General features: G+C 53.7%; 6 protein-coding genes across 6 annotated transcripts; 2 read left to right on the top strand and 4 right to left on the bottom strand.

Moving 5' to 3' along the window:
- Positions 1-392: 392 nt before the first annotated feature.
- Positions 393-2067, top strand: BU26DRAFT_543386 (Metallo-hydrolase/oxidoreductase; the record flags this gene model as incomplete). The annotated part of the gene is made up of 2 exons (XM_033831690.1): positions 393-418; positions 1104-2067. The coding sequence occupies 2 exons, from the start codon at positions 393-395 to the stop codon at positions 2065-2067; spliced, it is 990 nt and encodes a 329-aa protein (XP_033678995.1).
- Positions 2068-3729: 1662 nt separating this feature from the next.
- BU26DRAFT_465635 (FAD dependent oxidoreductase) lies at positions 3730-5400 on the top strand. Its single transcript, XM_033825196.1, has one exon. The coding sequence runs from the start codon at positions 3736-3738 to the stop codon at positions 5389-5391; it is 1656 nt and encodes a 551-aa protein (XP_033678994.1). The 5' UTR covers positions 3730-3735; the 3' UTR covers positions 5392-5400.
- Positions 5401-5871: 471 nt separating this feature from the next.
- Positions 5872-6699, bottom strand: BU26DRAFT_509729 (uncharacterized protein; the record flags this gene model as incomplete). Its single annotated transcript, XM_033827168.1, has 3 exons — positions 5872-6099; positions 6149-6162; positions 6312-6699. The coding sequence occupies 3 exons, from the start codon at positions 6697-6699 to the stop codon at positions 5872-5874; spliced, it is 630 nt and encodes a 209-aa protein (XP_033678993.1).
- Positions 6700-7058: 359 nt separating this feature from the next.
- Positions 7059-7622, bottom strand: BU26DRAFT_534183 (uncharacterized protein; the record flags this gene model as incomplete). The annotated part of the gene is made up of 2 exons (XM_033831204.1): positions 7059-7489; positions 7523-7622. 2 exons carry the CDS (start codon positions 7620-7622, stop codon positions 7059-7061), a joined length of 531 nt encoding a protein of 176 aa, XP_033678992.1.
- A 1119-nt stretch (positions 7623-8741) lies between these two features.
- On the bottom strand, positions 8742-9968 carry BU26DRAFT_569871 (uncharacterized protein; the record flags this gene model as incomplete). The annotated part of the gene is made up of 4 exons (XM_033833937.1): positions 8742-9049; positions 9117-9321; positions 9376-9566; positions 9656-9968. The coding sequence occupies 4 exons, from the start codon at positions 9966-9968 to the stop codon at positions 8742-8744; spliced, it is 1017 nt and encodes a 338-aa protein (XP_033678991.1).
- Positions 9969-10026: 58 nt separating this feature from the next.
- Positions 10027-12031, bottom strand: BU26DRAFT_523531 (glycosyltransferase family 71 protein). The gene has a single exon (XM_033830068.1). It carries the CDS (start codon positions 11993-11995, stop codon positions 10505-10507), a length of 1491 nt encoding a protein of 496 aa, XP_033678990.1. The 5' UTR covers positions 11996-12031; the 3' UTR covers positions 10027-10504.
- Positions 12032-12120: the final 89 nt, after the last annotated feature.

The following is a 12120-nucleotide window of genomic DNA, read 5'->3' as shown; positions in this document are numbered from 1 at the left end:
CCCCGACCACTTCGTATCCCGTCGATATGCCCACAGGCTGAGTGGTCAGGATGAGCGATGCAGCCTGAGCGGCCCCAATAAGAGCACCGCCAAGCAGAGGATGCAGTGGAACCGAAGTGCCCTTCGGACCCAACGCAGTCACCAGACTGATGAATGCCACGCACATGACCTCGTACGCCAGCACAGCGTACCGCGTGTCAATGCCGAACTTGGTCTGAACAGTGAGCTTCTCATTCGGCAGCGCGCAGTCTTTCCGGTGGAAGAGCCGAGTATAAAGAATCCCTCCTAGCACGCCGCCCGCCAAGGTGTACCATCCAGAGCGGATGCCGGTCGTGAGTTGGACCAGGACAGTACCGGGACATGCGCCGGTGAGTGTCATGCCTAAGCCGACCATGGCGCCGCCGATGATGTTTCCGTCGTAGCGCCCGAAGAGTCCTAGGGAGGATGGCGGTCGTGGTTTGGCTTCTGATATGCCCATCCGCTCGAAGAGTGCTAATGCTACGCTGCGCATCGTTAGTGCGGTGTTCTGACATGCGCGGAGGAGCTTCACTTACGCACTGCTGGCGCTTGCCGCCATGAAGACCTTCAGCATGTGGAAGTTGGCGAGCTGCATCTGCTGCACGATGACCGAGGGTAGGAAGACACCAGAGGATGCCAGAGCGGCTCCGAAGAGGCCGCCGGCGGCCACGTTCGTCAAGGGACTGTTGGCGCTGGCCATGTTGCAGGATAGGAAAACGGTATCGTAGAATGCAGAGAAACTGGATATAGTGTGGAGGAGAAAACTGCACTGGAATCCTTATATTCGGATGTGAATCGCCCTTAGATTAGTGATAAGTATGTTCGGTGGCGTACTTGGGGCGTCTTCGGCGACTGGGTCGCAGCCTCGTTTCCGACGTCGCCGGAGTGGGGAAAAGTCGCCGACTATACGAAACACACCTCGCCATCCGCTCTTGGTCCGCATCTGGGCATTACAGCATTACGGGATTGTGTCGCAGGGCTTCGCGAAGATGATCATGGAATGCGGTGGTTCTGGCGAGCATATATAGAGGCCTTGCGCCGTGTTCCTGAAATCTCCTCATCAGACAAACGAACCCAACGCAAAGCAACAAAGACGAAGAGAATCCCCCAACGCCACAAAAGAATCACACCATGTCCCCCGCACCCGAGATCCACTCGCGCTTCGAGCCGAAGACCAGCACGTGGCAGTACGTCGTTGCGGATCCTGAGTCACGCGAGGCCGTTATCATCGACTCCGTTCTTGACTTCGACCCGGGCTCAAGCCGCCTTAGCACCGAAACAGCCGACTCGCTTCTAGCCCTCGTCGAGGAGAAGAAGTATAAGGTGACGCGCATCCTGGACACGCATGTTCACGCCGATCACCTGACAGCCTCGCGGTACCTGCAGCAGCAGCTCGAGCAGCGCGGGCAACCCCGTCCCGCCGTCTGCATCGGCAAGCGGATCCAGATCGTGCAATCTAACCTGGCGCCGCGCTATGGCGTCGATTCTTCCGAGCTGGAGGGCGCATTCGACTACCTCTTCGACGACGATGAACACTTCTCCGTGGGCACCATCGACGCCTACGTGATGCATCTTCCAGGCCATACTCCTGACCACCTTGGCTACGTCATTGGCAAGAACGTCTTCACCGGCGACTCCATCTTCAACCCGGATGTAGGCTCGGCGCGATGCGATTTCCCGGGAGGCTCGGCGGATGCTCTCTACAACTCCATGCAGAGTCTGCTGTCTTTGCCGCCGGACTATCGCCTCTACACCGGACACGACTACCCGCCCGAGGGCCGCGCACCGTCCGAGGACGGCAACAAGTGGAAGGCGTATACGACAGTCGAGGAGCAGAAGGCGACCAACAAGCATGTCGGAAATTGCGCACCAAAGGAGGACTTTGTGCAGTGGAGGGCTGAGCGGGATTCGACTCTTGGTGAGCCCCGTCTGCTGCACCAGTCGCTGCAGGTGAATATGCGCGGTGGTCACTTGCCGCGGAAGAGTGCCAACGGGGACATGCTGCTGCATGTTCCACTGAAGGTCCCTCAATCTCTGGCGTGTTTGTAAATATTATTTCAAAATCCATTAGCGACCCATTAGCGAATGCAAAAAGTGCACTTCTTTCCTCGAATGTTGCTCTTGGGTGATTTCGCGAGCCGGTTATGCAACTTTCGTCCTTGGGGTTCGTTGCTCGTTAGGAGTCCGCAGGGACTTTGAACATGTCTCATGCAGCCGAATTAATGAGCGCATTGCGCCAATTACCTCCGGTTCTCTTTTGCTAGACCCTAATGTCTGAAGTACATGTAAGCTGGGCTGGAGGCACATAGACAGCAACGCGCACCTAAGGCTTCCACCAGAGCGCATTTTCTCACGGGCAAATGCCAACCCGACTTTCGTCTCTGACATCATAATCATTCCCGAGACACTCCGCGTAAAATAAAGTGAGAGGGCGATACGAGCGAGGTCGCCGGCCAAGAAAGGCGTAGTCGGCCGATCGCCCGACGATCCACGTGCTCGGGAGAAGCCAAGCTGCTGTTCCTTAGGCGGTCGCCGATGGTGTCGCCGTTTCCAAGGCCTTGTTTAGTAAACGTGCGGCGATACTCTAAGGAGTGATGCAGCGTATTTCAAATTGAGCACAGGTACGTCGACGATGCCCTGGAGAGAATGGCTTAGCATCGCCACGCGGTGGTTGGCATTCGGGTGACGAATCTGGAACATCTAGATTAGAGAAGGGGTAATTTCCTAGTAGCAGATGCCATACCCCTTGTCTTTTAGGAATCTGGAGGGTATTGTGCAGCGTTACGTGCTCTGTTCTGAGTCTCCGTTCATTGGAGTCAGAGATTCGATCTCGAAGGACGTGATTGTGGTAAATGATGAAGAAAATAGGGCCATTGTAGTTCAGCTAGATAAGAAGATGCCGATATGTGACGAGACGGATCTTTCATCCAGCCGGTCTCCTCAGCGTGGTGTTGTCGTGAAATCCGCAGCCCAGGTATGGTATCTCGGCTAAGGAGAACCAGTTTGCTATTTTCATGCTTTCGGGGTCAACATCTACTATGCTTTTTGGATAACGGCGTATAAAGACGTGGGCAACTGCGGCGCGGCGATGGGGCACCTATGTCCGTCGATGGAGAGAAAGGAGATAGTTGAAACTTTTGTGGGGTAAGCCACGGACCCCACCCGCCCGCGTGTTTTGATCGACGCGCTATACCCATTTCGTTCTAGCAGGCTGACAACTTAAAAGCCCGAAACTTTGAACCTTCCAGGCATGTAAACACTGCGCTATCTAGTGCGTCCGGCACCAGCCTACTAGCCTCCAGTCTGTTCTTGGGCAATTACTGGGTGTACACAGTACGCAAAGGTTTAGCAATGGCATCTGTGCGCCATGCGGAGTCCCGGAGGGTAGGCAGGGATGCTGGTCACCAAATCGTCATAGTGATAATATCGGTGCTCTGCCGCCCCGGGGCCTGAAGGAGCAAATTCACAGCCATTCACGCAATCCATTTCTGTCAGCCAGTCGGAATCCGCTTAAAGAGTTCACGAGATGCATGTACATGTCATGATTGCGGCCAAACAATGACCCTTCTTAACCCTGTTGTTCGCCTGGTGACGGCATCAACTAACACACTGCAGTGCGCTGCGAGAGCCTCTCTCTTCCAGATCGCGCGAAGCCCAGCATTCAACGCGACACGGTATCATCTCCCAAGGTTCTTCTGTCTGCGCCAACGACTCGCCATGGCTACCATGTCCGATCCCAAGCAATTCATGCGGACCTCCGGTGAGACGGACGCGGTTTGGGTCCACAAGGAGCCGTATTCGAACCGCCCTCAATTCACTAAGCTCAATCAAGATCTCGAGACTGATGTCTGCATCATCGGTTCAGGAATTGCGGGCATCTCGACCGCCTACGAGCTGGTAACCCGCGGTCTTAGCGTGGTTATGATCGAGGCTCGCGAGGTTCTGTCGGGTGAAACTGGGCGTACCAGCGGACATCTCGCCAACGACCTCGACGACGGATATACCAACATTGCGAAGAAGCATGGCGATTCTGGGGCTAAGATGGCCGCCGAGTCGCATACGTGGGCACTCAATCGCGTCGGCGAGCTCTCCAAGCAGCTCGGTATCGAGTGCGAGTACCGCCACCTTCCCGGCTACGATATCTCCCAGTACCCGCGAGACCAGAGCGAACATACGGAGGACATGAAAGAGCTCATTACGGATGGTGAGAAAGCGAAGGAGCTTGGAATCGCTACGGAGTACAAGGAAGGCTTTGCGATCAAAGGCTGGGAAGGCAAGATCGACCAGCGCGACGCCGTGATATACCCCGGTCAGGCGACATTCCACCCCACCAAATACCTCGTCGGCGTTCTGAAGTGGCTCAAGAATCAGCCCAACTTCTCCTGCTACACCTATACGCGGGCTACGGACGTACAGGAGAAAGGCGTCGAAGTGCTTGGCCTGGGCCACAAGGATGTTTACGTCAAAATGCTCGACGGGAATACCATCAAGTGTCGCGACGCTGTAGAGGCTACTTGTGTGCTACTTCAGAAGCTTTCGGTCATCGCGGAGGAAGAGTACTATCGCACGTACTGTATCGCCATCCGGGTGCCGAAGGGCTCGGTAGAGGACTGCCTTTTCTACGATTCAAACGAAGCGTATAAGTATGTCCGCCTGACCGAATGCGACGAGAAGGACGACTACCTTGTTGTGGGAGGTGGCGATCACAAAGTCGGCCAGGGCGACACGTCAGCACCGCTGGCGGAACTGGAATCCTGGACACGTGTACGATTTCCCCAGGCCGGTAGCGTCGACTATAAGTGGAGTGGGCAAGTCTTCGAGCCTGTCGACTACATGGCGTTCATCGGAAAGAACCAGGGCCAGAAACATACATACATTGTCACCGGCGACAGCGGGAACGGCCTAACGCACGGTGTACTTGCCGGAAAGCTCATCGCGGACGAAATTACTGGAAACAGCAACCCGTGGGCGAAGCTTTACGACCCAAGCCGTCTGCTCAGCATCGCGAAGTCTGCTGGCAGCATGATCACTCACGATGTGCAGATCAACACGCAGTACAAGCGGTTCACGCAGTCCGACATCAAGGACATTGAGGATCTGGTCCCCGGCGAGGGTGGCGTGCTAAACCCTACGGCAAGCAAGCCTATGGCAGTATACAAGGATGACGGAGGGCAGGTGCACAAGTTCAGCGCCTTGTGTCCGCACATGAAGGGTGTCGTCTGTTGGAACAACACCGAGAAGAGCTGGGATTGTCCTGTGCATGGGAGTAGGTTCAGCAAAGAAGGCGTACAGTTATGCGGTCCAGCGAAGGCCGGTCTCTCCCCTGCTGATGAAAGTGGTGCGGAAGTTCAAAGCCGGGCCACCAAGGTCTAGCGGGAACTCAAAAGCGTCAGGTGGCTGGATAAAGGTGACTAGGGGGTACAGGGTACGATTCATCCACGGTACGGGTGCTTGGACGATTCCATAGATACACCACAAATCCACAGATTTCCCTTCTTACGATCCTCATATCCTTCCCTAACCATGTCTTCCCTTCTAAGAAACGAGCTCCAGACCCGGCTTACAATTGGTTTGACAGACCTCGTGCTCTATCTGCCACTGCGACATCTTTTCCGGGTCCTTACACTTATGTGGAGCGTCGTGCGTCTTCCAGGCCCCGATACCAGACGCGTCCCTCTGGAAGAGAACAGGCGTGACATCTGCCTGGCACGTGAGGACAGTAAAGAGCTCCTATGTTTCTTATAAGTGTGGTCGCTTCTGACCCGTTCGAATGGTGCAGGCAAATTCATAACAATAACTGATATTTCCCGAAGGTTTGAAGTTTGTTGTCCAACCGATCTAACCGTTCTCAATCTATTTCGTGCTACCGTCAACGAGGCTAGTCAATGTATCACCGTCTTCCCAATCTCGATACATAATAATCGGCTCCCTCCTCGTCTGCGACACGGCATCCAAAAGCAGCTTCGTATCCCGGCACTGATGCACAGTACCCGTACTATGTACTACTCTCACCGTTGCACCCGTGGCCGGGTGCATCGTGATGGAAGACGGTCCCAGCGTATCACCCGCACATGCGATGCCCTGTCAAATTTAGCTCAATAATCTCCTTCGTATGCCTGGATCAACTCACTTGCGCCACGTAGTCTAAGCAATGCGCAATGTGCTCTCGCACGAACTTCATATCGATACCCAACTCCCTGAATTCGCTTTTTCCCAGTCACTCCCATTGAGCATCTTTTCGATCGTGTGCCTCGCGGCGCCCAAACAATGAAGCTAATGTATCATGGACACACCCATGACAGTGAGGTTCTCTTTACTCGGCTCCTTTACGTAGATGAACTTCTGCGAATATGGGAAGTTAGCCTCGTCAAGGAGATTGCTGCCATGGCCGTCGTCGTTGACCGGTTGTTCATATTGGCGGAGGAGGTCGGCGAAGAAGACTCTCGGCACCTGTCCCAGATAGTCGTATAAGCGACCTTCCGGGGAAGCTGCGGAGTCGTAGACATTCTGTGAGGACTCGACTTGGTGATAAAATGATGTACGAGGAGCCTGGGAGAGGGAGAGCTGACTGAGGCAGTAGAACGCCAGCATCAGAGTGTTGGTGGCCAGGAGGAAGTAGAACCCCGCGGTGGTGAAACAGTGGCTCCACGCCGAAACATCAGGGGCGCTGAATATCCTCATTTTGGTCTCGCAATATATATGAACAGCAACCAGCTAACTCGGTTGCCGGCTTCACGTAGTTAGAACGGGAATGCAGGCTACAGTTTCGGCATCAGCAGACCAATGGGGCGTATGGCAGCTCGATGACCAGCGTGGGAGCGGGACTATTTTCCAGGTGGTCATCGATGACAGATGACGGAGTTCCTTCAATTCACGCTGACCTTGCCTCTCACCGTGTCTATCAAAAGTGCCGTGCTGGAATATGCGCACCTCGGTCTCAAATATGCGCACCTCTTCCGGGCGGTCATTCGAGCGCGTACGATGTATTGAAAAGCGACGGCATATGAAAACAACAGCAAGTGGATGGCACAATGTCAAGATTACCATACGGGGAGAGCATGTAACTGTGACAAGAACAATGAGAAATGATTCCGAACTTTCAACATCAACTTCATGCTATCTCCGTCATCCTCGTGAATGTCGAACCAGTGCACCAATTCCTTGAACGCATGGTTCGTCTTCCTGTACTCATACCCCTCGGGCCTTCTCAGCTCTACGAATTCCTTCTCATCCAAAGCGTTTCTTCGCTGCCATTCAAGTATAGAACCGAAATCTCTGCACTTGTGTTCGATGTTGGAGGCGGGAAACGGATGATCAATAATACTATCAATCCATATGTGCGGGTAAACATCAGTGTTCGCATTACACATGATGTTCTGCAGCAGCAGATGGATGCAGTGCGATAGATGGGAGCGATGCCAGCCATTGGTGTCATTCAGCCCATGCGGGTATCTCGCGTCATAGTAATGGTCTCAGTATGCTTCTCGTCGGAGTGCATCGAGACAATGGATCTGGTGGAAAACATCGACCCGTCCGAAGTAGCTTCCGTTGCCGTATCCCCAATCTTCCGGTATCTGGACTGCTTGGGAGGGGTCTTTGCCCATAGTGATGATTTGGTCTTTGGAGATAGGTACCAGCTTTGAACTTCGCAGAGCTTTCCATGCCAGATCCACGTCGACGCTAGGCTCTTGACGGAATATGCTGGGTGGTTGAGAAGCCATGAGGGTAGCATCATTCGCTTGGGGCTCATTTCAATATCGATCTCATCGAGAATTCGAGCTTTATCAAAGTCAATGAGGTAGCCTCACATAGTGAGCGACAGTACTTGCATACGTCCCCGAGCGAGAGAAGAAAATGGAGACATTTCCAGGAGCTCGCTCTGGCGATGCTCATCTTTTTCATTGCGACAACCACATTAGTGGTGTTTTCTCGTTTGCTCTACCAGAGACCGTGGCTCCCCGCATCTGCAGTCAACGACCTTAGCCTTTCACTAGATTGCGGATCCACTCGAGGTGAAGCCATAGCGAACGGATGTAGTCTCGATCTTACGGCAGATGCCTGGCTTCCACAAGCATGCTACTACGACGCAGAAGCGGCGGCGGAAGAGCTCTCCAGTCTTCATACACTCGAAATTGCTGGATGAGGATTATCTTCAGCATTGCTTCATGGTCATTGCAGCGCAGAAGAAGCTATGGGGTACTCAATGGGGTGGAATGGCTGAGGTCCATTTCGGCTTGGGAGAATGCGAAAGGTTGGCGTAGTCGTCAGTGTAGTAGGATATCGAGTGTCTCTACGCCTGTTAATTCCAGGGCCAACTATGACATGGCGAGTTTCTTGCCAAAGAGTTGGTCTAAACGGCATACCCCATAACTAGGAAATACAGGCGAAAGTACAGAGTGATCAAGAAGACCGCGAGAAACCGCTCCATATGCCCCCTTGATCCCAGAGAATTGGGTTAGGATCGCCTCTTTCCCAATTATTTGCGCGCTGGATCCATTACTACGCCTAGACAGAACACAGCGGGGCAGTGTGAGTCTACGCTGTCCCCCTCCGTCAATGTTTCTTCTATTTCTTGCCCTAAAGCTATCTAGCTCACGAATCACGACCTAGTAATATCATAGTAGACCTGACTTGACTACTGGAGACCTAGATCCCACGCGATGACACCTGTACCACGCTCCATTTCACAGCATCTACATCCCCTCCGGACTTTTGGTTTAGCTCTACTCATTGTGAGTCGGAGCATCGGTGACATGGAACACCATACTCGGCGGCCGCGGCTGCTTAGCCCCGTCATCCTGGAAGACAGTGACCCTTGCGATCGTCTTCCTACCGAGCTGCTGCTGATGCTGTATCAGCATGAAAGCTACCCCGGCACCATTCGGCGACCCGAGAAGTGCTTTTCCTTCATCCGTGTGCATGCTAAACGTCACTCCTGGCCAGGGGCGAAGTTCTTTTCCGGCTTTGAAAAGAGCTTGCGTAATAATAGCCTTGGTGTCAGCGTTTTCGATGGGTGTTTGGAAGACGAATTCTGCACTCAGGTCAGTCAAAGAGCTTCCGGATTGTAAGGCGAACGCCTGGTGGGATAATAGACGCACTAATGTTTTGCGCGGCCTCTCTATTGTCGCTGCCGTGTGAGCCATACCATTGCAAGAATGTGATATCGCTGTAAGCCTTCAGTTTTGGCAGGACTGTCACTGGAGGAACCTGTTGTTGTGCCATGTGCCACGGAGCGTAAGAGCTAAGAGAAAGAATAACACCATCCCGAGGGTTGATGACCATGAGGAACCTTGCTCGTGTCGGCTATGGTGAGTGAGGAGAGAGAAGCCTGAAGGGGTAGATGTAGAAGCAACTTACCCTGTACAAAGTGCCACGAATTGATTTCTCGTTCTCGTGGTCCCATAAGTAAGCCCGGTTTGGACCGCCCTCTAACTTTGTCTTCGAACTGACTCCTAAGCCCTCTAGAGCTTTTCTCAGGGGGACCGAGACATCGAAATCATAGTGATTGTCCCACTCCGTAAAGCTATAGCCCCACTTTTCTAAGTCATCTATTACTTATCAGCTTCCTGTAACCTTTCGTAGGTTGTTCATTCTCAGAGTAAATCGGGATAGCTATAGCTTCAAGGGCTCTACTCACCAGGGAATGCCACAAACTCGCTTTCGGAAATACATCTAGGCTTGCCCGATACAGCGCCCGTGCCCGTGCCCATAGCCTCCATTTGCTGTAGGAGGAAATGGCCCTTCAATACTGGGGCATGCCAGCGCTTTTGCTCCTGTGTCCCACAGTCCATTTGAGAGTCCGGCTCGGCGGAAGCCTGGCCGCTGTTGGTCGCATAGATGAGCTTCTGCAAAGCTTTTCGAATGGCTGCAACAACATCGTTCGTAGTAGGTGGTTCCGGGAAGGCTGCAGCGGTGACGAGCGTGGAGAGTGAGCCATGGAACAAGATCATCTTGCCTGAGATGGCCAATGGACCGCGCGGCAGAAGGTCTGATAGCTAACGTAGCGGCTAGAAGTGACTTGAGTTCGTAATATACGACATATGATGAATTAAGGAGATATTTAATGGATCGTGGAGTACGTTACCCAAGCACTTGTCCCACTCCGTACTCCCGAATGAACCACGGCAAGCGCCGATTTCGGCCTGCGCACGATGAAGAGTAGACCGGCTCAGAACTAAAATATCCTTCAATAAAACCGCAGCCGCCTTCTCTGGCTTCGAGAGGGCCTTCATGTGGAATTCTGTGTCTAGTCGCCATCCTCTATGCTCTTCATCGCAAGAAGAAGGAAAAGAAGGTCAAAGGAGCAGCTCCCAGTATATGAGCACGACGATCCTGACCTCCCGGAATACGCACCGAATAAGGAAAGTGAGGCCCCGGCAAAAAGGCTGCCCGTTGACGGCGGAGAGTCCAGCGAGAAAGAGAGATCACCAAACTGTATACAGGCGGTTGGGCTCGCCGATCGCCAGGTCAAGGATTCTTCTCCCTTCTATCTATTTGCATCCAGCTGCCAATACCCACCGATCTCCTCAAACGTCTTCTCGAATCCAAATAAGATCTCGTTGATGTCCCGCGCCTCCACATCCTTCATATCCGTGCACTGCGCGACCTTGACACCCGGGCCCTTGTTCGGCAGATAATCCGCGCTGTCAAACTTAATCGCGACATTCACGCTCGTCGCCGGGTCCTCGTCCGATGGCGCGCTCTTATAACTGCGGTAGTATCCTCCCTTGTGATCTCTGTTCCACCTCATGACATCCAGGTCCACCGTCTTCACCAAGCCGCCGTGCAAAAATGCCACGCGCTCATCATCTGGGTGGTGCTGCGCAAATGAGTGCCCGCAATAGTAGCCGTCATTCTCGGTGCCCACGCTCGTGAGCCACTTCTTCGGATGTCCGTACTTCGTCTTCAGCGCGTGCCACGCAAATCTGAACATGTCCTTGTCGCCCAGCAGGAACTCGTTGTAGTATTTCCCCTGCTCGTTATTCAACCATGTCGCGAGCTGCAGGTGATACCAGAAGCGGCGCTTGTCGACGAGCAGCTGGCCGCTCTCTTGCTCGTACTCGTCCATCGCGCATGGAGTGTTTGTGATGGCCCACATGGGGTTGTTAGATCGTGTTCGAGCGATATCGGGCCAGAAGACAGATCCGAACTCCTTGTACACGCTCGAGTCGTAGAGCTCCTCCGGCTTGATGATCGGAATGTTATCGCTGTCGAGTAGCAGAGGCTCAGCGAAACGCGAGTTGATGACGGAGGCAGTCTTCAGCTGGTAATTGATCCAGAGCTGGTCCTTCTTGACCTGGAGGATGTTGTGCGGACCGGAGAGGTCGTTGAAGTGCATCGCGTTTGGCTGATACAGTTCGACGAGCTCTTTCTTCGCTGCTTCGTCCATCTCGTCGGCCCAGTAATGCACCTCCATGGCTATCGCGGAGCCTATCTTCTTGAGCGCCCGGAGAATGACTTTGAGCCGCATGAGCGTATCCTGGTTTCCGGCGCAGACGACAAGGCCTCGGCCGCTGAACTTGTCCTTCACTTGCGCATAGGGAAGCATGCTCTTCTCCACAAAAGCGTGCCATTCTTCGCGTTTTTGCGCTAATTCGTCGTCTGGGCGGTCCTTTTTCACCCAATCATCCTCTTCGGTGTACTGGAAATTGACAAACGTGTCCGGTCCCCATGTGCAGGTCTTCTTCGCTTCGGCCAAGCTCAATGCCGGAAGCTGTCGCACTGCCGCAAAGTGCGGTAGGAAGTCGTCCGCAGATCCGAGCTTGTGAGCATCCTGTATCAGTTGCGGCGTCGAGGGGTTCGGCGGCGTTGACGGTGTTGGTGGAAGGTTTAGAGATATGGGTTCCCCTTTAGAATTCGTCTCCTCCAGCTGTAGAGGTGCGGTCGGCGCCGCCTCGTACTGCCATCTCGTGAAAATGACAATAAAGATAACAATAACAGCACCGAATAAGATGCGCGGTCGCCTGGAGCCGGCCATGTTCCACCTCTAGCTCAAGGTCATGTCGAAGGTAGACGTAGTAAACGAAGCAGAAGGCACGTATTGTAGCATTCGCGCGGCGTCGCGTGCATCATGCGGGGTGCATGGAGTGCCACGCCGGAGGC

Source organism: Trematosphaeria pertusa (genome assembly GCF_010094035.1).
Source record: "Trematosphaeria pertusa strain CBS 122368 unplaced genomic scaffold BU26scaffold_16, whole genome shotgun sequence".
In the NCBI taxonomy this organism is placed as follows: Eukaryota; Fungi; Ascomycota; class Dothideomycetes; order Pleosporales; family Trematosphaeriaceae; genus Trematosphaeria; species Trematosphaeria pertusa.
The sequence above is the reverse complement of the archived record's forward strand: the minus strand, read 5'-3'. Positions and strand labels throughout refer to the sequence as shown.